This window comes from Misgurnus anguillicaudatus, chromosome 6 (assembly GCF_027580225.2).
Source record: "Misgurnus anguillicaudatus chromosome 6, ASM2758022v2, whole genome shotgun sequence".
Lineage (NCBI taxonomy): Eukaryota > Metazoa > Chordata > Actinopteri > Cypriniformes > Cobitidae > Misgurnus > Misgurnus anguillicaudatus.
The window spans coordinates 2,483,695-2,508,802 of NC_073342.2; the positions used below are offsets into that span (position 1 = coordinate 2,483,695).

At 40.0% G+C, this 25,108-nt stretch overlaps 1 protein-coding gene across 1 annotated transcript in view; it reads left to right on the forward strand.

The window, feature by feature from the left end:
* Positions 1 to 23,563, forward strand: part of LOC129433917 (SE-cephalotoxin) — a 34,673-nt gene extending 11,110 nt beyond the window's left edge. Inside the window, exons 2-5 of the mRNA XM_055192639.2 lie at positions 5,833 to 8,463; positions 21,362 to 21,498; positions 22,524 to 22,639; positions 23,204 to 23,563. Coding sequence (XP_055048614.2) covers positions 5,844 to 8,463; positions 21,362 to 21,498; positions 22,524 to 22,639; positions 23,204 to 23,330 — 3,000 coding nt within the window. The 5' untranslated portion in view covers positions 5,833 to 5,843 and the 3' untranslated portion in view covers positions 23,331 to 23,563. The remainder of the gene's footprint in view (positions 1 to 5,832; positions 8,464 to 21,361; positions 21,499 to 22,523; positions 22,640 to 23,203) is intronic.
* The last annotated feature ends 1,545 nt before the right edge of the window (positions 23,564 to 25,108 follow it).

A 25,108-nucleotide genomic window follows, 5' to 3' on the forward strand; every position in this document is an offset into this window, starting at 1 on the left:
TATAACAGCACACACTTAAAAGATCCTGCAGTGGTGCCTTACTGAAAGTTGCCATGAACAATACGAAAGTGAATTACTGTGTTTAACACTGTACGGCATGTAACAGTTATCCGCCATTACTTGAGTTCACGCGTCCTCGTTTGTAAACAATGGGAAAGTTTCTCAATCCGAAGCATTGCAGTCTGCTGAGATCGCTTATGTATGCTGAACTGCACAAGCCATAAGCATATTACATGATAGCAAATATAAAGAATATATGAAGAGTTTGATTCCAAAACGCGATAAACAGCATTTTTGAAAAAAAAAATTGTTACTGCAAAAATCAGTATTATATCAGGTCAGTATTTAAAACTAAATTCTTAATTTTACTTAATTTTAATTCTTAATATCCGCCGTGTTATTTTGTCATCCCAAAACGCGATAAACGCCACTCCTCCTTTTCTACAGAATGCAATAAATCCGCTCCACAAATTACAGCGCACCATTTCACACAATGAAAACAACAATGGCGGCGCGTTGAGTAAACAACAAACAAACAAACAAAAACAAAACAATACTTTAATGGCATTGATAAACGTGTGATGGTTTTCTGTGATGGGAAATAAATGTAAGCCATCAACATCTAATAATTACGCGAGAGGCACTCCGGAGACGGGTGCTTGTTCTCCGGACAGCATCAAGTTTCTGTGATGCTAACAAACATTGACCCTATAGGGGATCTTATAAAAAACTTTCCATTATTTTACTCAAAGTCAATGAAAATCGAGCAGGACCAAAACATTTTACAGCTGATCGCTGTGAAAAATGTTAAGCGGCGACATCAAGTATAACCACAGCAATGACAGTGATCTTGATATGACAAAGTACGTTTTTTGATTAATGCCATTAATGTTTATTTTTTTAATCAGTGTATAGCACTAGTCAACTAAATGAATATAAAATGACAAAGATGAATGCAGATTTATACAATGATTGAATAGATTTTTGAATTAGCATTTTGGAAAAAAAACTTGTCATGGATTTATTGCATTTTGTGGAAAAAAGAATTCATTTTTATAATAAATCTTTGAAAATCAAGTTATGGATTTGAATTTTTTATGTTTTTATAACCAAAAGATGCTATGTGAAAGTTTTTAACAGAAAATAGTGGTTTTCATCTTGTCCCTTTCTTGGTATAGAAAACACGTTTTTACCGAAATTTGTCAAAAAGGATTTATTGCGTTTTGGAACCAAACTCTTCATATCCTTCAAGAATATATCCTCCTCCAGTGCGTTTTCCATTGTTCTTCTTCTTAGGTAACGTTAGTGTTAAAGGTAAAAGCTTCTCTTCCTCAATGTCCAGACACATGTATAAAGTTTATCATCCAAACATGCGGTAAAGTCTTTGAATCTAAAAAAAAACTTTACGTTTTGTTTGTCATTGTTTAAACTGTTCATCTGTTGCACTGATCTAAATGTGATTCTAAGGCCTAGTCCAAACGGACACGGGTATACGAGTTTTCCCTAAAAAAAAATCCCGTCCACACATGCTCGGTTTAAATTAAATATCCATCCACACCATAAAGCAAAAGCACGCTATCAAGTGCTGAGTGCTGTCAAGAGCATGCCACACCAGCAGGCGGGGATATAACCCAAATCGTGTTCCGCAATTTAGTGAGATAACTGAGCATCTATCTGTATACATGTTAGAACAGTTATTATTAGCAAGATACGACCGCCATTGCACAGAATCATCAACAAAGCAGTCAGCAGCGCACAATCTTGACGTCAAACACAGTGGATAACGGCGCACACTCTGACGTCGCAAGGCAAAACCCCCGGTTTTACTCTCTACACGACACCACTGTAACCGGAGTTTCATAAAAAGCTCACCACGGCCGGGGTTTTCAAATATGCTCGGTTTCAGTGCCCTGATACTGCGGTTTCGTGTGGACGAACCGCGTGAAAAAACTCACGTTTATAAAAATACCCGTGTCCGTGTGGACTAGGCCTAAATCTCTTTCTCAACCTGTTTGCTTTCCCTGTACAGCTGAATGTTGCTCTATAGTCTGATTTGTATGTTTTTGCTTGTGGTTATTGCTGTCCTTAGAAGAGTTGACTCAGAACCTCTTACATCCAGTAATAATAGTGATTTTAAACAACGCTGTCTGGGCTCTTCTTCATTGTCTTTTTTTAAAGACAGTTCAATAAAATTCTCGTTCAAAATTCCAGAAAATGTGGAAAAAGAAAGACTGCAAACGGTGTAAGAAGAGATCACCAATATGGAACTCGTCACAAACTCCTCAATCACTGAATTGTAATAATGTGGTGAACATTTCTAGTAAATATTTAACATCTGACTGTGCATAAGCCCTAGAAAAAGGTTTATCTTGTTTCTACTACATATTGTAATGATTTATGTTGATTTTCAAAAATTGTTTAGGACGTAACGACTTAAAAAAAATGTATGAGTAATATTCAGTTGGAGTCTGTGATGAAATTTTTTTACGCATTTACTTTCTGATATTTGTCCAAGTAACCCATCAACTAACTCTCGAGCCTTCCATGCTAAATCTACATTTATTCCACCTAAAAATCGAAATCATTCATTAGAAACCTTTTGTACATTGGTTGAACAAGATTATGTGACTTTTAACCCTCTGGGATCTGACCATTTTGGGACACTCTCAGAGGTTCTGACATGCTCTTACATTTGGTCTTTTTTCAGTTGCTTTAAAACATAATAATGGCAAGTGTCTCATACCACTGAATTCAGCACAAACTAGGCTAAAATATTATATGAGCTACATGTATGTACAGTCTTGTTCAAAATAATAGCAGTACAATGTGACTAACCAGAATAATCAAGGTTTTTAGTATATTTTTTATTGCTACGTGGCAAACAAGTTACCAGTAGGTTCAGTAGATTCTCAGAAAACAAATGAGACCCAGCATTCATGATATGCACGCTCTTAAGGCTGTGCAATTGGGCAATTAGTTGAAAAGGGTGTGTTCAAAAAAATAGCAGTGTCTACCTTTGACAGTACAAACTCAAAACTATTTTGTACAAACATTTTTTTTCTGGGATTTAGCAATCCTGTGAATCACTAAACTAATATTTAGTTGTATGACCACAGTTTTTTAAAACTGCTTGACATCTGTGTGGCATGGAGTCAACCAACTTGTGGCACCTCTCAGCTGTTATTCCACTCCATGATTCTTTAACAACATTCCACAATTCATTCACATTTCTTGGTTTTGCTTCAGAAACAGCATTTTTGATATCACCCCACAAGTTCTCAATTGGATTAAGGTCTGGAGATTGGGCTGGCCACTCCATAACATTAATTTTGTTGGTTTGGAACCAAGACTTTGCCCATTTACTAGTGTGTTTTGGGTCATTGTCTTGTTGAAACAACCATTTCAAGGGCATGTCCTCTTCAGCATAGGGCAACATGACCTCTTCAAGTATTTTAACACATGCAAACTGATCCATGATCCCTGGTATGCGATAAATAGGCCCAACACCATAGTAGGAGAAACATGCCCATATCATGATGCTTGCACCTCCATGCTTCACTGTCTTCACTGTGTACTGTGGCTTGAATTCAGAGTTTGGGGGTCGTCTCACAAACTGCCTGTGGCCCTTGGACCCAAAAAGAACAATTTTACTCTCATCAGTCCACAAAATGTTCCTCCATTTCTCTTTAGGCCAGTCGATGTGTTCTTTGGCAAATTGTAACCTCTTCTGCACATGCCTTTTTTTTAACAGAGGGACTTTGCGGGGGATTCTTGAAAATAGATTAGCTTCACACAGACGTCTTCTAACTGTCACAGTACTTACAGGTAACTCCAGACTGTCTTTGATTATCCTGGAGGTGATCATTGGCTGAGCCTTTGCCATTCTGGTTGTTCTTCTATCCATTTTGATGGTTGTCTTCCGTTTTCGTCCACGTCTCTCTGGTTTTGCTCTCCATTTTAAGGCATTGGAGATCATTTTAGCTGAACAGCCTATCATTTTTTGCACCTCTTTATAGGTTTTCCCCTCTCCAATCAACTTTTTAATCAAAGTACGCTGTTCTTCTGAACAATGTCTTGAACGACCCATTTTCCTCAGCTTTCAAATGCATGTTCAACAAGTGTTGGCTTCATCCTTAAATAGGGGCCACCTGATTCACACCTGTTTCTTCACAAAATTGATGACCTCAGTGATTGAATGCCACACTGCTATTTTTTCTAACACACCCCTTTCAACTAATTCAACTAATTGCCCAATTGCACAGCCTTAAGAGCGTGCATATCATGAATGCTGGGTCTCATTTGTTTTCTGAGAATCTACTGAACCTACTGGTAACTTGTTTGCCACGTAGCAATAAAAAATATACTAAAAACCTTGATTATTCTGGTTAGTCACATTGTACTGCTATTATTTTGAACAATACTGTACATGTTTGTATTTTTGAGAGAAAAAGGTTTATGCGTGGTTTTTAAAAAAGCAAAATTTTTAAGTCAATGATATAAGTCCACAAAACCCATACTAAACATGTTTTAACAAGACTTTCCTAAACATAATCTAGTAGTTTAGAGTTTTTTCTTTAAAATGATGTGAAAATCACCCTGCCTACTTATTCACATAAAACAATGTATAGATTTAGAAATTGTAAGACAGTTTTTGTTTAGAGGGGCCGTATGCGAGAAGGATTGATTGACAGCTAGCAAACAAAGGCTCGCATAATGAGCTGCATAATGAGCCTTTAGGCAGGAATCTGAGAGTGAACTACAGTAAAGAATGTGAGGACAAATGTATACATGTTTGTTTGAGGTTTATTAAGTTAACAATATAATCAAATAGAAATGGAAACAAACCCTATTCAAAAACGTTGTATAAACTAAGAAACTGATACACAACAGAGCTGTAAACTTCATGTGGCTCATGTTACCATATAACTTTACTTTATGTCCAAAAAGTGTTTTTCCAATTCATAGTTTTGTACTGATGAGAGAGATGCAGACCTCTAAGAGAGTTATAAACAGCTGTTAGCATAGATTGTCCACAGAAATACCCTTACATATATAACTGATGGGTAAATATCACTGATACTACATTCATATAAACTATCTTGTACATAAACTTAATCTCAGATAAACATCTGCAGCAATTAGTTATATAAAAAGCTGTTTCAGATGACTGTTTTCAGATGCCCATCCCCTTATCGTCTAGCTTCTGTTAAACGGTTTTCTGTAAGCGCGTATGAACTTTAAAAACAAATCGCATGTGCGCGAGCTCGCGTCTCCGTGTAGTGCAGTGCTCATTCAAATGGTGTCGCGTGCAAAGTGCAATGTATGGAATTACCTTGCATGTAAACAATATGGAATCATTTTAACGCAAATCCCGCAGTGCAGCATTACTCAAAGTTGCCATGAAGGATACGAAAGTGAATAACTGTGTCTAACACTGTACATCATGTAACAGATATCTGCCATTAGGCTACGGGAGGTCACGCGGATTTGTTTGTAAATAAGCATGTAAACATGGAATCATATTACAGCACACACTTAAAAGATACAGCAGTTCAGGCTTACTGAAAGTTGCCATGAAGGATATAAGTGAATAACTGTGTTTAACACTGTTACAGCATGCAACAGTGAAATCCGCCATTACGTGAGATCGCGTCCGTTTGTAAACAATGCAAAAGTTTTTCAATCCGAAGCGTGCAGTCTGCTGATGTTGCTTACTGTATGTAGGCTGAACTGCACAAGCCATGAGCATATTAAGTTACACATGGGAACACATGTACATTTATCAACATCACTGTTTTCCTTTAATGCATTCTATGTTTTCTCTTTTACTAGGTTAAGCTGTCATGGCTACTGTAAAGACTCTCATTACTATTCTTTACCTCCTTTTATACGGATGTTTCAGCACAGCTGACATCAGCCTAAAACAAGTCAATCAAGTGGAGCGTGGCATAACATTGTCTAAAGAAGCTCTCAGTGGTCTTGATAAAGCAGCTAAAGCACTCACAGAGACAAAGGCGGCAACAGATACCATCCAGAAAGTCCTCAAAGTTTTTGATGCTGTTGGAAAATTTGCTGCAAGTTTTGGTTTTATTGGAGCATTAATTAGTTTCATATTTGCATTCATTCCAAAACAAGATCCAACGCTTATTTTCATGAAAGAACAATTTGCTGAAGTCAACCGCAAACTTGATTCAGTCTCCCTTCAAATTTCTACCCTTCAAACAGAAATGAAATGGACAGACTATGCAAGCACCTACAGTAAGGATGAGAATGCAATCAGAAACTCCTGGGCCAAGCTGAAAGAATTGATTGAAAAAGTTCCCACAGCTTCCACACAGGAGCAGAAGACCAGGCTGGCTGAGCGCTTTACTAGTTTTTATGAACACACAAGCACTGAAAGCAGTGTTGCTAATTTATACAGATATATCACTGAGAACAGTCCTGTCAGTCTGAATAAGAATCTGTTGCAGCTAGTCATCGAAAAATCAAATGGCGATTTTAATACTCTGGTGCAATACTCCAGCTACTACACCAGTCTGATGGTTTCAGGACTACAGTTAAATATATATTACTACATATTAAAAGGCTATGATGCTGAAGCAAAGGCGAAAGAAGCAGTCGAACAGCTGTCTGATGTTTTAGCAGCCATAAAGGATGCCCTGATCGAGTGTGTTGATGACTTTGAGAAATGGGCTCAAAATGATGTTGTAAAATTCACGACCGAAAGATTCTCTGATACTAAAACGCTAATCTCAGATATTAAAGATCATTTGGAGCAGAAGTTCCACTGGTACAGATGGATAGTGATCGCCCACTCAAAGGATGCTGAAAATGAGTTTACCTTTGGAAAGTCCATTGACCTCCCTGTGCAAGAGAAGGCAGTAGTTCATGTCATTTACCAAGAAAAGGGCTCTTCTGTTGGTAAAAGACTTAAAGAGCAGATCAAATCTAGTATAGAGACCGAATTAAAAAAAATATCTCCCCCTCTGTGTGCCATTTTGAAAGAAGAGATGCTCCAAAGGTTTGGTGCTAAAGTAGTGGACAACATACAGTTTCTTCATGCTGTTAAAAAAACATCAGATTATGTACAGACATATGTGCCAGACATAGAGCTGAGTTGTCTACATATACCTCACCTAAGAAATTTTAATATCTTCCTCAAGAGTAGGGGTACTGCAGGGACGCTTACATGCTCAAAGGTTACATGTGTCCATGGAGAATGTAAATCCATCAAGGACACCACACAGGGATTCTGTAAGTGCCATAAGATGTTCAGCGGTCCAGGTTGTGAGGAAAGCATCCAATATTTTATTGACTACACAGCAATCGAAAATCAAATGAACGGTATCATCTTTAAACCAGTCCCCGATCTGACAGCAATTTACTTTAGTGTTAAGGAATTGAAGGAGTACACAAAAGAAATTGTTGAGTCTGTCCGACATGATATTCAGTGGACAAACATATTTGTGAAATATAGCAATATAATTCAGAAGTTTCGTTACATTAACAGGCTTCATTCTCGACTTCGGAACAGCACCATCACTCAACGTCAATACGAATCTGAAGTTGGAGCTCATTTCACAGGAGGAAACACATTCATATTTTATCTCACAGAGTTTAATCACATGATGATGGGCACTGGATTTGGAGATAAATACAACATTTTGGATGTTTTTCGTAAATCCCTCGACCAGGATTCAACAACCCAGTCTGGTGATTCAGTACAATGTTCAAAAGACTACATTGACCGGATTGATTATTTTGTGCGCTTTATGTTTGCCATGGAAAAGGAAGCCGTTTTGGCTTGGTCAAGATATTTACTAATCACTGAGAAGTCAGAAAACGTTGATTTTGTGGAGGCTTCATTCCAGGAATTTGTATTTGACCAGTGGAGTCTCTACAACAACAACGGATGCGGCCAGTTGCAGGCTGTGGAACTTCAGAACAACTACTGCAAGAAGCCGTATCACAGCACGCACCAGCAGAAGATGAAACTTAAGTGTCATGGAAACTACAAGCCTTTCCCATCGACTGTGCTTTGCTCTGGAAGGCGGTGGAGTGACCTGCCTGTGTGCTACACTGAGCCAGGGAACGGGCGAGTCGAGTGCAAAACTGAAAATGGAGCCACTGTCTGCAAGGTCTCCTGCTTTCCTGGATGGGGCTTCCAATCTCCCCGTCTGTCCTCTGACTACAGATGCTCGAAGCTTCCCTGTCCATCATTCACACCGCCCCATTGTAACAGCTGCACAGCAGACAGAGTTTGTAAGCACAATGAGGTCTGCGTTTGCACTCTTGGCACATGTCGTGACGCATGCCTGGTTAGACCCTGCGGAGTAAATGCCAAATGCTCCTCGGCCAATCATGCAAGGAGCTGTACCTGTGTGAGCCCATGGAAAGGTGACCCATACCAGGGCTGCAGGAACCAGGATCTCCAGTGGACTCTGACATCAGGAGTACCCAACAGTAAGCAAACGCTTTCACTATTTTTACATTAGGCTGATTCTATAATGTGGCATTATTTCATAAAAGTATGATCTCTGATCATTACATCTTTAAGCAGTAATTTTTATGGTAAAATCCCTATCCCCCACGGATTGAAAATCACACAAATCACCTTAAAGGTCAGGGGTGGTAAAAGTACTCAAAAGTTATACTCGAGTAAAACTATATATATATCTAAATAAAAAAATTACTCCAGTAAAAGTAAAAAGTCCTCCCTTCAAACATCACTTTAGTAAAAGTACAAAAGTATTCAATTTAAAACGTACTTAAGTACCGAAAGTAAAAAGTAAATATTGCATATCACTCCAAAAACAATTGATGCATGATTATTGCTATACAGTTAATTGCAGAGGTGGGACAAAGTCATTGTTATGCAAGTCACAAGTAAGTCTCAAGTCTTTGCACCCGAATCCCGAGTCAAGTCGAGTCAAAGATGAGGCAAGTCCCAAGTCGAGTCACAAGTCAAAGCCAACGAGTCTCAAGTCGAGTCCAAGTCCTACCCAGAGGCGGCCTTAGCTATGTTTCAACCGTTTCAATTGAAACGGGCCCCACCCTCCAAGGAGGGCCCCGGCCAGCCCGGCGCAAGAATGTTTGAACGGGGGCTATGATTCCAGCATAGGGGAGGTCACAGTGTCAGTGCCAGTGGATGTTAAGCAATCACATCTTTCATTTTAAAACAATTAGTTTCTGCTCTTTGTTTTGTCGGACGTTCATACGCGTTTTAGCCTACGATAGAAATCGGATTATTAATATGAAATGAATGTATTTTATTTAGTCTACAATAAAACTGTAGAACTGCATTAATATTTATTATATGTTATTTAAATTATTTTTAAAAGTAAATTCTTTCATTATTATAAATCAATGTAGAATCGTTTACAGCAGCATCACAGTGCTTCATAAAAACTATCAGAAAACGTGCACATGTGGATAATTCTAGAGGTTTAATTATTCTTTAGCATCGGGATCACTAGACGAGAGCTTAATAGCCTTATTTTTGTGAAAACCGACATTTCTTAAATGTGTTACCTGTCGTAGTTAGCCCGTGCGCATTCATTCCGACAAATTTTCCGTCACAAATGGAGAGAATACCAATTGGAAGTACTCATCCCTATGCCCTTTTAATTCCCTTCGAAGATCAGAGCTGTGCAGAGAGTTGCGCAATTGTGTCTCATTGTGTGACTGTGACCGCTAAAATAGCCTTTGGAGAATAGAGCAATGAAAGCAACGTCATTTTCATTTTATCTGGAGTGAGTTTAGGCGGCGTTCCTTTCCCGAAGTGCCCTTCAAGGGCGCAAAAACACAGTTTTGAATTCGACCATGCTCTCTCTCAGGCTTGGCTGTGCAAGTGCGATTCAAGGTTTTTAATAATACATTATTTTAGGGGCTGATTTCAATGTTTTTTTCTTTAATAATATTATTAGATTTTATACTAACCTTAATGCAGTATTTAATTGTATTAAAAATATGTGTATAACATATCTGTTTGCATTTACTGACTGCCTTTAATATATTTTGTGCATGACTGCATTTTCCTCTAACGCAACATCCACACAATGTTCCATTAAATGAACATAATGACCAAGAACTTTAGATAAACGAGGTTGATTTTTTTACTGTGGCTTGGAAATCTTTTTTTGTTTTGCTCCCGCATCACAGTATGTAAACTGCCTATTGAACATATGCCGTCAGCTCTCGTTCAGATTTCAATTGAGCACGAGGTGACAAAATCGCTGGACAAAGATGAACTTATCAGGGCTTTCTTAGCACTCAAACACAGAAAACACTGAAAAAACGCGGAGCCCATCGTTATTTATAAGTTCGGTTCAGTGTCAGTCAGACACTTTTTCTTCTTTGCTTTTGTTAAATAATTCAAGTTGAGGGGATGTTTGAGATGTTTTTTTTTTTTTAAGTCACCCCAGACAGCTGAAAATATACTGCGCAAATCAATTAAGCAAAGAAGTTAGCGTCCATGAAAGGTAAGGGCGAGGCTTATTCCAAATATAATTGTATAGTTAATTAAATAAGATCATTTCTGTTGAGCTGCCTGTTCTTGAAGCTGAAAGTGCACGTTATAAAATAATATACCATTGATGCAAACCAACAGGAATCCTTGCTTTTTGCTCTATTATGCTTATGTTTAGGGCCCCGTATTAGTTATTGAAACGGGCCACCAGATGCTTAAGGCCGGCTCTGGTCCTACCATATTAGTTTCGAGTCATTTCAAGTCTTCTTACCACAGAAATAAAATGTATACAAATCATGTATGTCTGTAAGATTTGTATTTATTTAACCTTGCCATTAGCCTGACTACGTCAGACTTCGTACTTCCGCTAAATTTCATTACGCTTCTGTACTCAGTCTGAGATACCTCCCATTCAAACCGTTTTCCACCGGTCTCAAAACGACCGTCCAATCAACGAACAGAGGGCGGGCTGAGAGCCGTGACGTAGACGCTAAACGCCGAATCACGGTTGTAGTTTGTTGTGGACATGGAGATACAGAAAGCTATTTGCTCTGTTGTGGAGAACCGGCACTTGCCAACTTAAACCCGAACAAGAAAAGTGTTTGTTAAACATTTTGAATGGAGATTATGTTGTTGCCCTACTCCCGACAAGTTTTTGGAAAAGTTAAATTTATCAACTTTACCGATCGTCAGCGAGAAACTGTGTGCAGCACAGCTTGACGTGCACAACGATCGAGAAATCATGGAAGGGCATTATATTGTTCACAGTTAATGGTGGAGGACGCGTGGGCAAACGTGACATTCCTGATTAACCAGAAAATAAGGTAGGAAGATTTAATTTACATATGGTTATGGTTGTCTGGTGGAAGAGTTTGAGAGGAGAGAGGGGCTTTCCTCCCATTAGACGTAAGTGGAAAGCCATCGTAAGGATAGTGTTCAACTAGCTTTGGCCCGATTTACTTTACATAATCTGCAAAAGTCGTTCATAGCCATGTTAACTCTGGTATTTCGCTCGATGGGTTTGTTTTCACATCATACGTGTATTTTACAGCAGAGATTCGATGCGGCTGTTTTAACACTGAAGCTAAATGCGTCAGATTTCAATTTCATATCCAACTTTAAATCCTTATCCGACACGGGTTTACATTAGCATTGACTGTTTTTTAATTTTTGTACTCGTTTGCACATACCTTGAAAGGCTAGCCGGGTACTTCAAGGGGCTCGCACACCAGGCGAGAAGCGCTGCGCGGCGTCTTGGGTAGGAAAACTCACAGGTATAGCACACTGCACATGCACATTAAATAAAGTGAGCTAAGTATGAGTCTATTTTAAGATCCAGAATATGCGTTAGCAGCCTATGTTAATCGTTAACAATTTGGGACAAATATGATGTTATTTAATGTTAAACTATGTGAGTGGCAGGGATTTTAGCAGCGTCCAGAGTCAGTCACCTCCATGCTGCTTTTTGCTTTGATGACGCATGCAGCCGTGAAACGCTGGTGTTGCCAGATTGGGTGTTTTTTCCGTTACACATTAAGGCCTGTTTACAGTGTGTTTTAGCCGGGTTTTTGCCTGGAAGACTCTATAGAAATCTGGCACCCTAATGAACGACGTTAAACTGAGAGCGTGCCGTTCACAAACACCGGAATGAACGAGTTCACAGTAATGTTCATCAGGCATTAATACAGTACGTTCAGTTCACGTTCGCCCAAAATATGAACGAGTTCATGAACTTTCATTCAGTGAACTCGTTCAGGCACAACACTGCTTTCAGGTATGTTCAGTATGTTATTGTGTAAATAACTGATAATGTCACAGAGTGACTTTTTAAGGGCGGAACTAAAAGTGACGGAGATTGGTTCCACCCGGACCGTAATCCCCAAACACCGGTTACTTCCGGGAACTCCGGGAAAGGAAATCAGGGCTTCATTGATCGCAGGTGGATAGATGAGCATGGCGATCGCGGATTGGGCAGTGTGAAGAGGAGGAGGAGTATAAAGAGAGCCTTAGAAACTTCGGATGGGGCAGTTTATTCTAGCCGATACGGCGAGTGGAGTGTTTGGGCGAGTGCAGTGGACAGAAGGCGGAGGATATTGTTGGCTGGGCGAAGAAAGACTAAGGATTTTGTCAGAAACGGAGACTGGGCTGAGTATATTGAGATCTCTATTTAACTGTGAAACACTCTATGGACATGTGTAACAAATTCTGAGTGGTTAATAAAAAAGGAAGACTCACCGGAAGTACTGCCGAAGGAGGCCGTTTTGATAAGTCACGTGGCAGCAGGGGAATTATCCAGGAGCTGGAAAGAAGAGGGAAAAGAGACCTCGTCTTAGTAACGGTGTGAGTACCCTAAACCATTGTACAGCAGTATAATCATCTAGAGTGAACTATCTGTAAGCCCTTTTGTGAGTTTGTGGCATAGTATGTGAGCGGCCCCACTGTGGAGGAGGATTGTGGGTGAGCCGGGACCAGTGAGCGAGAGAAGACGTTGGGGTGTCGTGGCGGCGACGTTTAAATCTGATTATTCGATGCATCAGTGTCTCCACGATTTCCAGGACGAGTCCCCAGTCAGACGGGGTTTCGACCCTAAATCCACCAAGAGTGTGTGGAGTGCAGTGGGTGAGTCTTTGTCCTTTGCTGTGAGTGTATACACTTGAAAATTGCAGTGTTGTGCTGTGTCTGTGTCATCAACAACCACCTTTCAGGCCAGGCGAAATCCTGCGAAGGAAGTGAGTACTGAGGCTGGCGAAGAGAACATCCCCAATTATATGCCGTTGGTGACATCCTGACCCTTCTTCCCCACGTGACGGTGGTGGGAAACAACTCCAAGTAAGAACAGTGTGGATATAGTGGGAAACATTAACGGTGAGAAGTTGGCTGCTGTAGGAGGAAATCAGCTGTGTGTGTATTATTACCTGCTGTGGAGTATCTTCAAAGGTTCTCCCCTGTCTAGATCTCTTGCCCTGTCGGTTGGAAGAGAGGAGAGGGAAGCGTTCGATCCACCCAGTGTAGCACACTCCGGGCGAAACATCTTACCTGAACTACCTGTGTGTGACACCAGCGGAGGCCGTGTTCGGCCCAACGCAGCAGCAGCTTTCGATCCGCATCTCTATCAGCAGTTTGTTGAAGCCTCAGAAAAAGAACGCCTGACGTCCATTTCCTCAAAGGTCTGTGAGTTACATCCACTTCCTGTTTCCTTGTATATTCACCGTAAGCCCACCGCCAAAAGTTAGCCTGTTTTGTGTTGCACACCCGCCTGTATGCCCAAGTGAAGCCCCAGTTACCTTTGATGTACTTACCTTAAGCCCGAACCTAAAGCCAGCATATTGTGTTGTACACCCGCCTGTATGCCCAAGTAAAGCCCCAGTTACCTTTGATGTACATACCTTATGCCCAAAGCTAAAGCCAGCAGATTGTGTTGTCCACCCGCCTGTAGGCCCAAGTGAAGCCCAGTTACCTTTGATCTACTTACCTTATGTCCGAAGTTAAAGCCAGCATATTGTGTTGTACACCTGCCTGTATGCCCAAGTGAAGCCCCAGTTATCTTGGATGAACTTACCTCACGCCCGAAGCTAAAGTTAGCACATTGTGTTGTACACCTGCTTGTATGCCCGAAGGAGCCCCAGTTGCCTTCCCTATATACTTACCGTATTGCATACCTACCTGTGCCCCAAGTGAAGATCCCGTGGCCCCTCCGTCTACCATCCGTGCCCAGTCCTGTTATATTTACCTGTATGTTCTCGTGCAGATTGAGCGGATCCCTGTGAAGTGTCTATCTGCAAGTCGACTTGTCACTCAGGATACAAGAACAGCAGACACCCTCCGTACACTTACCAGTACGGTTTCAGTCTGAGCCTGACAGCCATCGTGCAGCTCCACCTGCATCTGGACGGACAGGAGTTCAACCCGCGTGGCCGCCTCGGAGCTCACCACGAGTAACAGCAGGTATCCATCTTGCACTAAACTTCTTGACACTTACCATCTGTGTCCTTTATGTCCAGGAACGGCGAGGGCCCTGGATTAGTCTCCCTGTAAGACAGAACAAAGGGACATAGTGTGAATGAGCTGATTGTCGTCGCATCACCAGAGTAAAGGAGAGTGAAGGTCCCACCTGAGATCTCCCGCGACGGAGTCCATAGCGACTCGGGACTGCTACCCTCCGCTCGGAGAGTTGGATTTTAGCCTCCCTTTCCCCCTTCCCCTATACCCTTTTTAAATAATTTAATAAAGCTTGTTTTAATATTTACTTACTTTCTCTCGTGTGTCTGGTCATTGGGGTGTTCTTGGGACCTCCTCGAGGTGGAAACTAGGAAGGGGCGTGACTCACGACATCTGTGGTCCGCTCCGACCTGTGACAATAATGTTACGTTAACATACGGACATCTATTCAGCCTGCTGTTCTGTGTGCCATTGTTTAGTTGAATAGCTTGCCTTTCCAGATTAAATGTCTGTTCTTTGGTTTGGATTTTGTGAAATCATTTTCTAAATAAATGCAATGTGTATATATGTTTTTTTCGTCTTCATAACGCATTTTTGATTGATGTGACTTATACTTCGGAGCAACTTAAGTCTGGAAAATATGGTAAGTGGTATCTAGCATATCACATGTGTTAAAAAACAAATTTGTTTGAATGAATGATAGTCAGTTTAAAAAAGGTTTGATTGGCATGGTTTTAAGATTAAAACAAGCAAAATAGTCTGCCAATGGCGTATGAAGACTGGGGAAGTGGGGTCTTTTTTCATACCCCGTTGGCATTTTTTTCTTGCTTTAAGCACCAATTTACTTAAATTTTATATTTTTGTCTAAAATCTAGACTTATTTTCTTAGATCATTTTGCTCATCATAAAAAATCTTGATTTAAGAATTGTTATATATTTGTACTCAAAACAAGACAAAAATACTAAGTAAGAAAGTCATTTTTGCAGTCTACCATTCCCTTGCGTAGTAATGAAAATGGGGGGATTGTTAGGGTTTGGGAAATTTCCCTTATTTTTAAATCCAAATGTTGACAGGCATGGTTCCCAGCATGCTTTTAGATAATACTGAATAATGAGTTGAAGTAAAGTGTTATTTTATGCACTTTTAATCAAGATGAGAAAAGAGGGAGACTTACTTATGTTTAGTATTTTTTGCTCTGTTCGTATTTGAAAAAGTTTCTGTTTTGTTGTTGTTGTAAAAGTCACCTTGTGCTGAAGAGTAGAGCATTTGCTTAAGATGAGAACCAACTCATGGGCGTGTATGATTTACACTGTAAATGTCACAGGGTGACTTAGGGCGGAACCAAAAAGGGAGAGGAGAGGTTCCGCCCGGACAGAATTTTTAAAAGCACCTTTCACTTCCCAGTCTCCCTGGCAACACAAATCAGGAAGAAACGAGCCACAGGTGCAGCCAATTTATGTAGCAGCTCTGATTAGAGGAAGAGATGAGGACGGGCCACATAAATGGAGCTGTAGCAGCACACAGGAGGAGAGTTGTTTCGGGCACGAGCTCCCCTACTGCCTAGGGCAGACCCAAATCACACGCTCCGTCCTCGGAGGAGCCGGAGGGCGCCGTTGATCCACAGAGCGCTTAGAGCGAGAGGAGAGAGTACGGCAGCCAAGAGAGGCAAAAGAGGACGGAGCTGTGAGAGAGAGTTAAAGGAGCACTGCACCAGACCTTTTGGGCTGGAACTGTTGATTGTGAAGTCATTGCGAACCTTAAAGGTTGTGAGGAGAACGAACACATGACGGATTGAGACGAAGTGAAAAAAGGGGATTTAAGACGGCATCGCTGTGAGTACCTAGATCTAGCTGAAAGTATCCTGGGTATTAACCTGGCTTATTTTAACTCCCTCCAGGAGAAGTAGGACGGCCCTACCCCCAACAGAGCGTGGTGGGTGAGCCAAGGAAATACTTACCGAAGCAGACACAACAACGACACCACTAGCTGGGCCGCATATTTCCATCGCCAAATCTGAACTAAGCGAAGTGAAGGAAGACGGGCGTCTTTTTCGTACACTTGGAGTGGTGGGTGAGTCTTTGTGCTGTGGAAACCTTTATTTTTGACGTGGTGTTGTATATTGCTGTGGGTTGCGGTGTATTGCTGTGTGTCTTGTCAGATTAACCCCCGCCTTCACGCACTTCGTTGAGAGAAGACAAAGAGGCTGCTGGCTTTAGCTCTGTTCAGCCCCTGGCCGTGACATAAATATACACTCACCAAAAGTATTATTAGGAACATCATGCTAATACTGTGTTTGACCCCCTTTCGCCTTCAGAACTGCCTTAATTCTACGTGACATTGATTCAACAAGGTGCTGAAAGCTTTCTTTAGAAATATTGGCCCATATTGATAGGACAGCATCTTGCAGTTGATGGAGATTTGTGGGATGCAGATCCAGGGCACGAAGCTCCTGTTCCACCACATCCCAAAGATGCTCTATTGGGTTGAGATCTGGTGACTGTGGGGGCCATTTTAGTACAGTGAAATCATTTTCATGTTCAAGAAACCAATTTGAAATGATTCGAGCTTTGTGATAGCTGCATTATCCTGCTGGACGTAGCCATCATAGGATGGTTACATAGTGGTCATAAAGCGATGGACATTGTCAGAAACAATGCTCAGGTAGGCAGTCATACCATCTGTATGTCTCAACAGAAATCAAGACTCATCGACCAGGCAACATTTTTCCAGTCTTCAACTGTCCAATTTTGGTGAGCTTGTGCAAATTGTAGCCTCTTTTTTCTATTTGTAGTGGAGATGAGTGGTGCCCAGTGGGGTCTTCTGCTGTTGTAGCCCATCCGCCTTAAGGTTGTGCGTGTTGTGGCTTCACAAATGCTTTGCTGCATACCTCCGTTGTAATGAGTTGGTATTTCAGTCAAAGTTGCTCTTCTATCAGCTTGAATCAGTCGGCTCATTCTCCTCTGACCTCTAGCATCAACAAGGCATTTTCGCCCACAGGACTGCCGCATACTGGATGTTTTTCACTTTTCACACTATTCTTTGTAAACCCTAGAAATGGTTGTGCATGAAAATCCCAGAAACTGAGCAGATTGTGAAATACTTAGACCGGCCCCTCTGGCACCAACAACCATGCCACGCTCAATATTGCTTAAATCACCTTTCTTTCCCATTCTGACATTCAGTTTGGAGTTCAGAAGATTGTCTTGACCGGGACCACACCCCTAAATGTATTGAAGCAACTGCCATGTGATTGGTTGATTAGATAATTAATGGACATTAATGAGAAATTGAATGGATGTTCCTAATAATCCTTTAGGTGAGTGTAAATGCCATGATTCTAAACCATTTACATTACATTTTTCTGCCATGATTCTAAACCATTTACATTACATTTTTCCTTACTTTAATTATGCTCAGCCATGATCAGCTTTTGTTTCTATTAAGTATTATTTACAGTTAGCTTAGATAGGAAGTCTGATTTATTTCCATGAACTGGTTCTTTGGACAGTTTGTTTCAAAGAACTGATTCAAAAAATATGAAAATATTTTATGTTCTTACGTAATGGCATTATTCATACTCAATTCTATCATCTGGGCAGATTGAAATACACACAAACACATTAAAATAAAGCCATGTGTAAGCACATATGGTTAATTTATATTTCATCCTGTTAAATCATCGTTATTGGCCCGAATACCTCTGACGTCAGCCGGAAATGTGACCCTCCTTAGCATGTTTGAAAGATTCACAATGCAATGCTAACAGGAGTTAATTTACAGGCTGAGTCCGAAGCGGGAGGAATTATGATAATGTCAGTCTTCTCTACATCACCAATCCCATGAAGTAAACTGTTGCTTACAATCTGTGTGTTTTTTGTAGTCTAAGAAAAGAGATTTACGTTGGATGCATCTTTCCATTCTTTTTCAGACAATCTCATTTGTGTTTTAGAAAATCTTTTTTTAGAAAATGTCTTAGACTTTCTAATTTTTAAAATGTATGAATATGGAGTCCATCTCCTTCAAAGCCAAAGATTGTGCATCCTTCCCTCACAAAAGTAAACCAAACAGCTTCAGGGGTATAAATAAAGGCCTTTTAAGGGTAATCTATGCGGTTGTGGTAGAAATATTCATATTATTTTACAAACTTACTTACGCCTACCACCCAACTTTGGGCATAGGCATCAGTTGGTGGAAAGCTGCCCTTGCCTTTCCAATCCGCACCTTCATATCCGCATCTGTCCCTCCCAGCTTGTCGACAACGCTGCCAAGATAGGTGAAGCTTTCCACTTCCTCTAGTGCAGGGTGGGCAATTCGTGGTCCTGAGGGCCGCAGTGCTGCAGAGTTTGGCTCCAATCCTAATCAAACACAGCTGAAAAATCTAATTGAAGTCTTCAGGACTGTTTGGAAATGACATTCAGGTGTGTTTGATTAAGGTTGAAGCTAAACTCTGCAGGACTGTGGCCCTTAATGCCCACCCCTGCTCTAGTGCTTCTCCTAATGGGGGCCATGTTGTTGTTGTTGTTTACTTTAAGGATCTTGCTCTTCCCTTTGTGTATAATGAGTCCAAGGCTTGCTGAATGAGTTGCAATGATATTTGTCTTCTCATGCATTTGTTGCTGGGTGTGGGAAAGGAGTGCCAGGTCATCAGCAAAGTCGAGGTCATCCAATTGTGTCCACGGTGTCCATTGGATGCCATTCCTCCTCTGGGCAGTTGAGGTCTTCATTATCCAATCTATTGCCAACAGGAAAAGGAAGGTCGACAACAGGCATCCTTGTCTAACCCCTGTTCGCACTTGGAAGGCATCGGTAAGCTGCTGGCCATGTACCACTCTGCATGTCATTCCTTCATATGAGTCCCTGATGATGTTAGTGATCTTTGCTGGTATCCCATAGTGTCTCAACAGACTCCAGATGGTCTCCCTATCCACACTGTCAAATGCTTTCTCAAAAAAATTGACATAGAGAGGTGAGTTCCACTCTAAGGACTGTTCCAGGATAATCCGCCGGGTTTTTATCTGGTCAGTGCAGGATCTACTTTTCCTGAAGTCAGCTTGTTGGTCTCGGAGATGTGGGTCAACCGCATCTTTTAAATATCTATTAAATATCTTGCCTGTGGTTGACAGCAGTGTTGTCCCCCTGTAGTTTGAGCAGGAACTAAGGTCACCCTTCTTTGGGAGCTTGATTAGATAGCCCTCCTTCCACTCTTTTGGGATGTCTTCCTCTTCCCAGATGTTTTGGGATAGAGGATAGAGCATTTCCACAGTGGTCACTTCGTCCACTTTAAAAACTTCTGCAGGAATGGTGTCTGGGCCAGCTGACTTCCCGTTTCTCAATTGCTTGATGGCCTTATACCTTTCTTCCTTTGATGGAACATCACAAACGATAGGAAGGTCACATCTGGCTGGCTGGATATTTACTGGGCTCGATGGAGAAGGTCTGTTCAAGAGATCCTCGAAATGCTCTGCCCATCTATGCTTTTGTTGTTCTATTCCTGGAATAGCTTTTCCTTCTATGTCCCTAACTGGCCTCTCTGGTTGGCTGAATTTACCTGAGAGCTTTTTGATGTTGGTATACAGCTCTCTCATGTTACCATTTTGAGCCGCATCTTCTGCCTCTACTGCCAGTGTCTCCATGTAATTTCTCTTGTCTGCCCTTATACTCCGCTTAATTATTCTATTTACTTCTGAATACTGCTCTTGGGCCTTGGCTTTTCTAGTACGTGTACAGCTGTTGTTTATTTCAGCCTTCTTCCTTGTCCTCTCCTGGATCTTTTCTAAGGTCCCCACTGAGATCCATTCTTTTTGCCCCTGCTTCTTGTTACCTAGCACTTCCTGACATGTTGATGTAATTGCCTCTTTAATGCTCTGCCATTTTTCATCCATGGTCTCGGTCTCGGTCCGATGTTGAAGGATCTGGGCCATTTTAGAGAGTGTGCTCACATTGATTTTCTCAGGTGTTCAAATACTTATTTGAAGCTGTATCATACAAATAAATTGTTAAAAAATCATACATTGTGATTTCTTGATTTTTTTATTTAGATTATGTCTCTTAAGCCTTGTTTATGGTCGCGCTTTGGTCTGCAACGCAAGCCTCCGCGGATCGCGCGCGCGTCTCACCAAACGGACGAGGCGTTTATAGTTGACGCGCTCGCTGTTGCACTATTTTTTTAACCACCAGGGGGCGACACGAGCAATAAAGTCAAAAACAGACACAAAGAAGAGGATAGAAGAAGTCGTCAGCTGGAACAACGCTGGTGCTTTTAACATTAGAGTTTGATATATATAAATATGACAACATGAATAAAACAACAATCTTTTAAATATGTCTTTATTAAACATTATCATTTCATTAAAGTTTTTATTAAACAAACAGTACAGACATCTTAAGATTTGTATTTTATTCCTTGTCCAGTGGTTCATTCAATACAAATATAAGCCAAACATTCTGAATCATGTAAAATAATTTGTGTTTTAAACTGCAAAGTTTTCATACTTTACTTCCAGAGTGTCAGATAAATATATACATTGTTTTGCTTGGATTGATCAAAGAGATACGTCACAGGCTTGCCTGCTCGGACAGAATCGCCTCGAGTTCGGTCATTTTCGGATACGGAGCCGCGCGGAAAGTTACAAAAAATGCAGTGCACAGAGCCAAGCGAAATGGGGTCTCGCGCACCCAACGCGTGCGACCGCCCGCTCCGCGTTGATGTCATTTTTGCTGCGCGCACCAATGCGCTCGTGCGGACGCGGCGAGCATAAACATAGCTTTACAGTGGACATGCACCTACGATGACAATTTCAGACCCCTCCATGATTTCTAAGTGGAAGAACTTGCAAAATAGCAGGGTGTTCAAATACTTCTTTTCCTCGCTGTATTTTTTCATTACACATCATTAAATGCTCAGATGAGAATTCTGTCAAACCAATAGATTTGTTTATTCCATTGGTTTACAGATGCTGTTCGTTCTGTTACCCAGTTAGCTGTGTGCAAAGCCATTGGACCTGATGGAGGATGGCACAGTGGATATGTAAAGGATCAATACTGCATGTTTGAGTATGACTGGAGAGTTAATTGGGCTATCAGCTATCAGGTAACTCATTACAATACATTAAACCAATGCATATAACGTGTAAATAATAAACAATACATAATAAAAAAAGAAAAAAACATATAGTACCCTTACACATATTAACCCTAACACATAATATTTGTCATAGGTTTAGGGTCACTTGAGAGGAATGCTTTCCATAATATAAAAAACCTCTCCATCTGAGTCAGTTTTATAAGCAACATGTGCTAAAAACAAAAACTTTTTCATGGATTTGTCAAAAAAAGTTAACACTTCAAAATAAGATTGTTTTTGTCAACAGAAAGTTAATGCATTATCTAACAAGAACTACTAATGAACAATACTTTACAACAGTGGTTCTCAAACTTTTTCCGCATTCGGCCCCCCTTGTGTACGTTGCATTCCTTCGTGGCCCCCCAAAGAAAATTTATGACAAAAACTGTTCTAAAATTTATTTTTTAATTAAACAAAACATATGTAGTTATACAAAGTAGTGCTGCTGGTTAGTAGCCTTATTTTTCTTAGGTTTAATTACACAGAATTCATGATATTAATGTATTTTATAAAATGTCATAAAACTGGGGCCCCCTGGCACCATCTCGCGGCCCCCCTGGGGGCCCCGGACCCCAGTTTGAGAACCACTGCTTTACAATGAACAATACTACAGCATTTATTAATCTTAATTCAAGTTAGTTTTAGCATTTACTGATATATGCTTAACATTAGTTAATGCATCATGAACTAACATGAATAACTGTATTCAACTAACTAATTAACAAGAATTAATAAATTCTGAAAAACACATTGTTCGTTCATGTTAGTTAATGCATAAACTTTCTGTTAACAAAAACAGTCTCATTGTAAAGTGTTACCAAAATGTTTTGAATAGCGTGGAATAATTTATGAGAAAAAAATCAGCCAATAAGAGTCCAGAATGTGAACTGCCATCTCTGACATTTATTAGTTATTTAATAGTTTTGATGAGTTTACTTAAAGGCTAATATGTGAAAAATAAATATAATAAACAATGTATTTTGTTAATGCAGGTTCTGATTGATCCCTGTCAAGGACGTGGTTGGAAATGGGTAGACGGGGCTCAATCAAACATGGTTTCGTATGATCAGTCGAAGAGGTTTCCGGGAGTCAATTACTATGTATGCAGGTAAGGGCTAAAACTTTAATTAAATAAAAAACAGAAATCAGAAAAAATCCAAAGTGCTCAGAAATAGCTGAAGAAATTAATTTAGAAAAAAATAGTTAGGTGCTCTTTGGTATGGGGTATGCAAAACGTGAAAAAAGGGAATCCAAGGATATTAACATTATGTAAGGAATAATTGACGACGGGCCATTGAATTATAAGAAAATAATGCACACCAAGGTGGTAATGCGGCACGACGCGAATTATTTTCAAATAATTCAAAGGACCGGAGTCAATTATTCCTCTTATACCACGGTTACCACAAACATTGCTCTGGTGCCTATTTTTAAGACATTTGAAAAGTTAGGTGTGCAATTTACAGAAAAATAATCAACACCCATAGAACATTTCTCAGCCAATCAGAATGCAGCATGCAACAGACCTGTGGTATAATTCATATTAAAATTAGCCTTTAATATGGAACAGAAAATATGATTTGATCTCAAATAACATACAAATAAATTTAGAAATGAAGGTATTGAGATGGAAGATATGGTAAATGTTGTGATTTTTTTTATCATCCATTAGTACGAAGAGCGGTGGCGTTGTAGGGAAACTTTTCAACACACGAGAAGGCTTTCTCTGCCACGTTCCCAGAAGCGGATCTTCCAGAGATAAACATTTTTACTCCTTGGTTCCACAACCATGTGTCTGAAGATACCTTGCAATGTAGCCAGCATGTAAAATCTGAGTGAAGAAATCCATTTAAATGCTTAAGCTTTGAATTGGTGATGTTGTATGTGTCGCTGTATTAAAATCCATCAGTCATTAGTTGTTATATGTTATAGCAAATGATAAAAATGCAAAAAAAAAAAAAACTATGTACACATCTGAAATGTTTTTAAATGTAACTCTGTTCATTCAAAAATTAAAGATGCATTAAAATGATTTCAATAACTAGCCTTCATTGACGCATAACCCAGATCAACATCTTCTGTCAATAAAGAAAACACAGAGATAATGAAAACATTCCCGTGTTTGTGCTATAAACCACAAGTAATATAATAAACTAAATAAAGGAGCCACAGCTGTGTCCCCAGGAGCTACAACTTTCATTTCAATTGATGTCAGCTTTCCTGGAAGCAACAATTGTTGTGTTCTCTTAAACTCATGAAATGGAAACACTGCTTAACGGAAAACATCAAGTTGACTCTATAGGACAGACAATCCTATCACAGATTATTACTTATGATTAAAAAAGGACTGGATCAAAATTTCAGTCCAAGGGCCTCATTTATAAAATGCTTTGTAGAAACCATCCTATATTTGATCTTACGATCATTTATAAAAAAATGCCTACGTGTGATTCATAAACTGAACCTACGCGCAGAAAACGCACGTATACCCCTTTCTTAAAGATGTGGAATTTATAAATCGCAAATAATCTTGAACTTGTGCGCAGCTAAGCAGTTTCTGAGCAACAAATGTAAATAAATATTGAATACTGTATTATAAAAACTTTATGGGAATTACATTTATAATAATTATATTAAAGTTGAAAAGAAGCGGTCGGTGGTCACTGGTCACACATCGGCTGGGCACCAGCAGATCACTAGCAGATGGGAGGACATAAGTTGAGGAGCTTCACGGAAGCAGGAACTGGGTCTGTTAGTCTCAGGTAACCTTGGGGTCGAGGGAAAGAGAAACAAAATCCTACTAGCGTAGGGGCCACTCACATATAATGCAAGTGTCATACAGTATACAGTAGTGGATGAATGTGTGCTTGGTTCCGGACAAGCTAACTATTGCAGGATAAGTAGATTTACCAAACAAATTATGTGAATGCTTTGTTAAAGAAATATTTCTTCTTTTCTTTAGTTTAGACTTAAATTGATTGGGTAAATCATTCCAGAGCTTGGGGGGTAAGTAGCAAAAGGATTGTATTCTAATGGTAATTCTATGGACGCATCTGATGCAGAAAGCATATGGCGTATTTTTGAGATATTTCTAAGATGAAAGAATGTAATGTGGTAGACGTTGTAAACATGACTATCGAAGGATAGACGGCTGTCAAACTTTTAATTTACAGTTTAGTCATTTAGCAGACCTTTTTGTCTAAAGCGACTTACAAATGAGGTAACAATAAAAGCAAGTAGAGCAACACAAGAAACAGCAATACATAAAGTGGGAGGCCTCCCTTTCTTATTGTTATGTAATTACAACATAAATAAATTGCCCCTTAAAAATAATTTTCATAAATAAGCACTTTTGACCTGGCACCTAATTTATAAACACAATTTTAGTCTTCACCAGTACTTCATTTGGGATAATTGTGATATTCTTTATAAAAAAAGTAATTGTTTTTCCCAGATTGGGTGAGTAATCATTTTATGTTGGTCTCTCAATTAATCAATGCTGATTGACATTTGTATTCATATTCTGAACAAATATAACATTCCTGTCTCTCCACGAGATTTTGATATACTGCCCTAC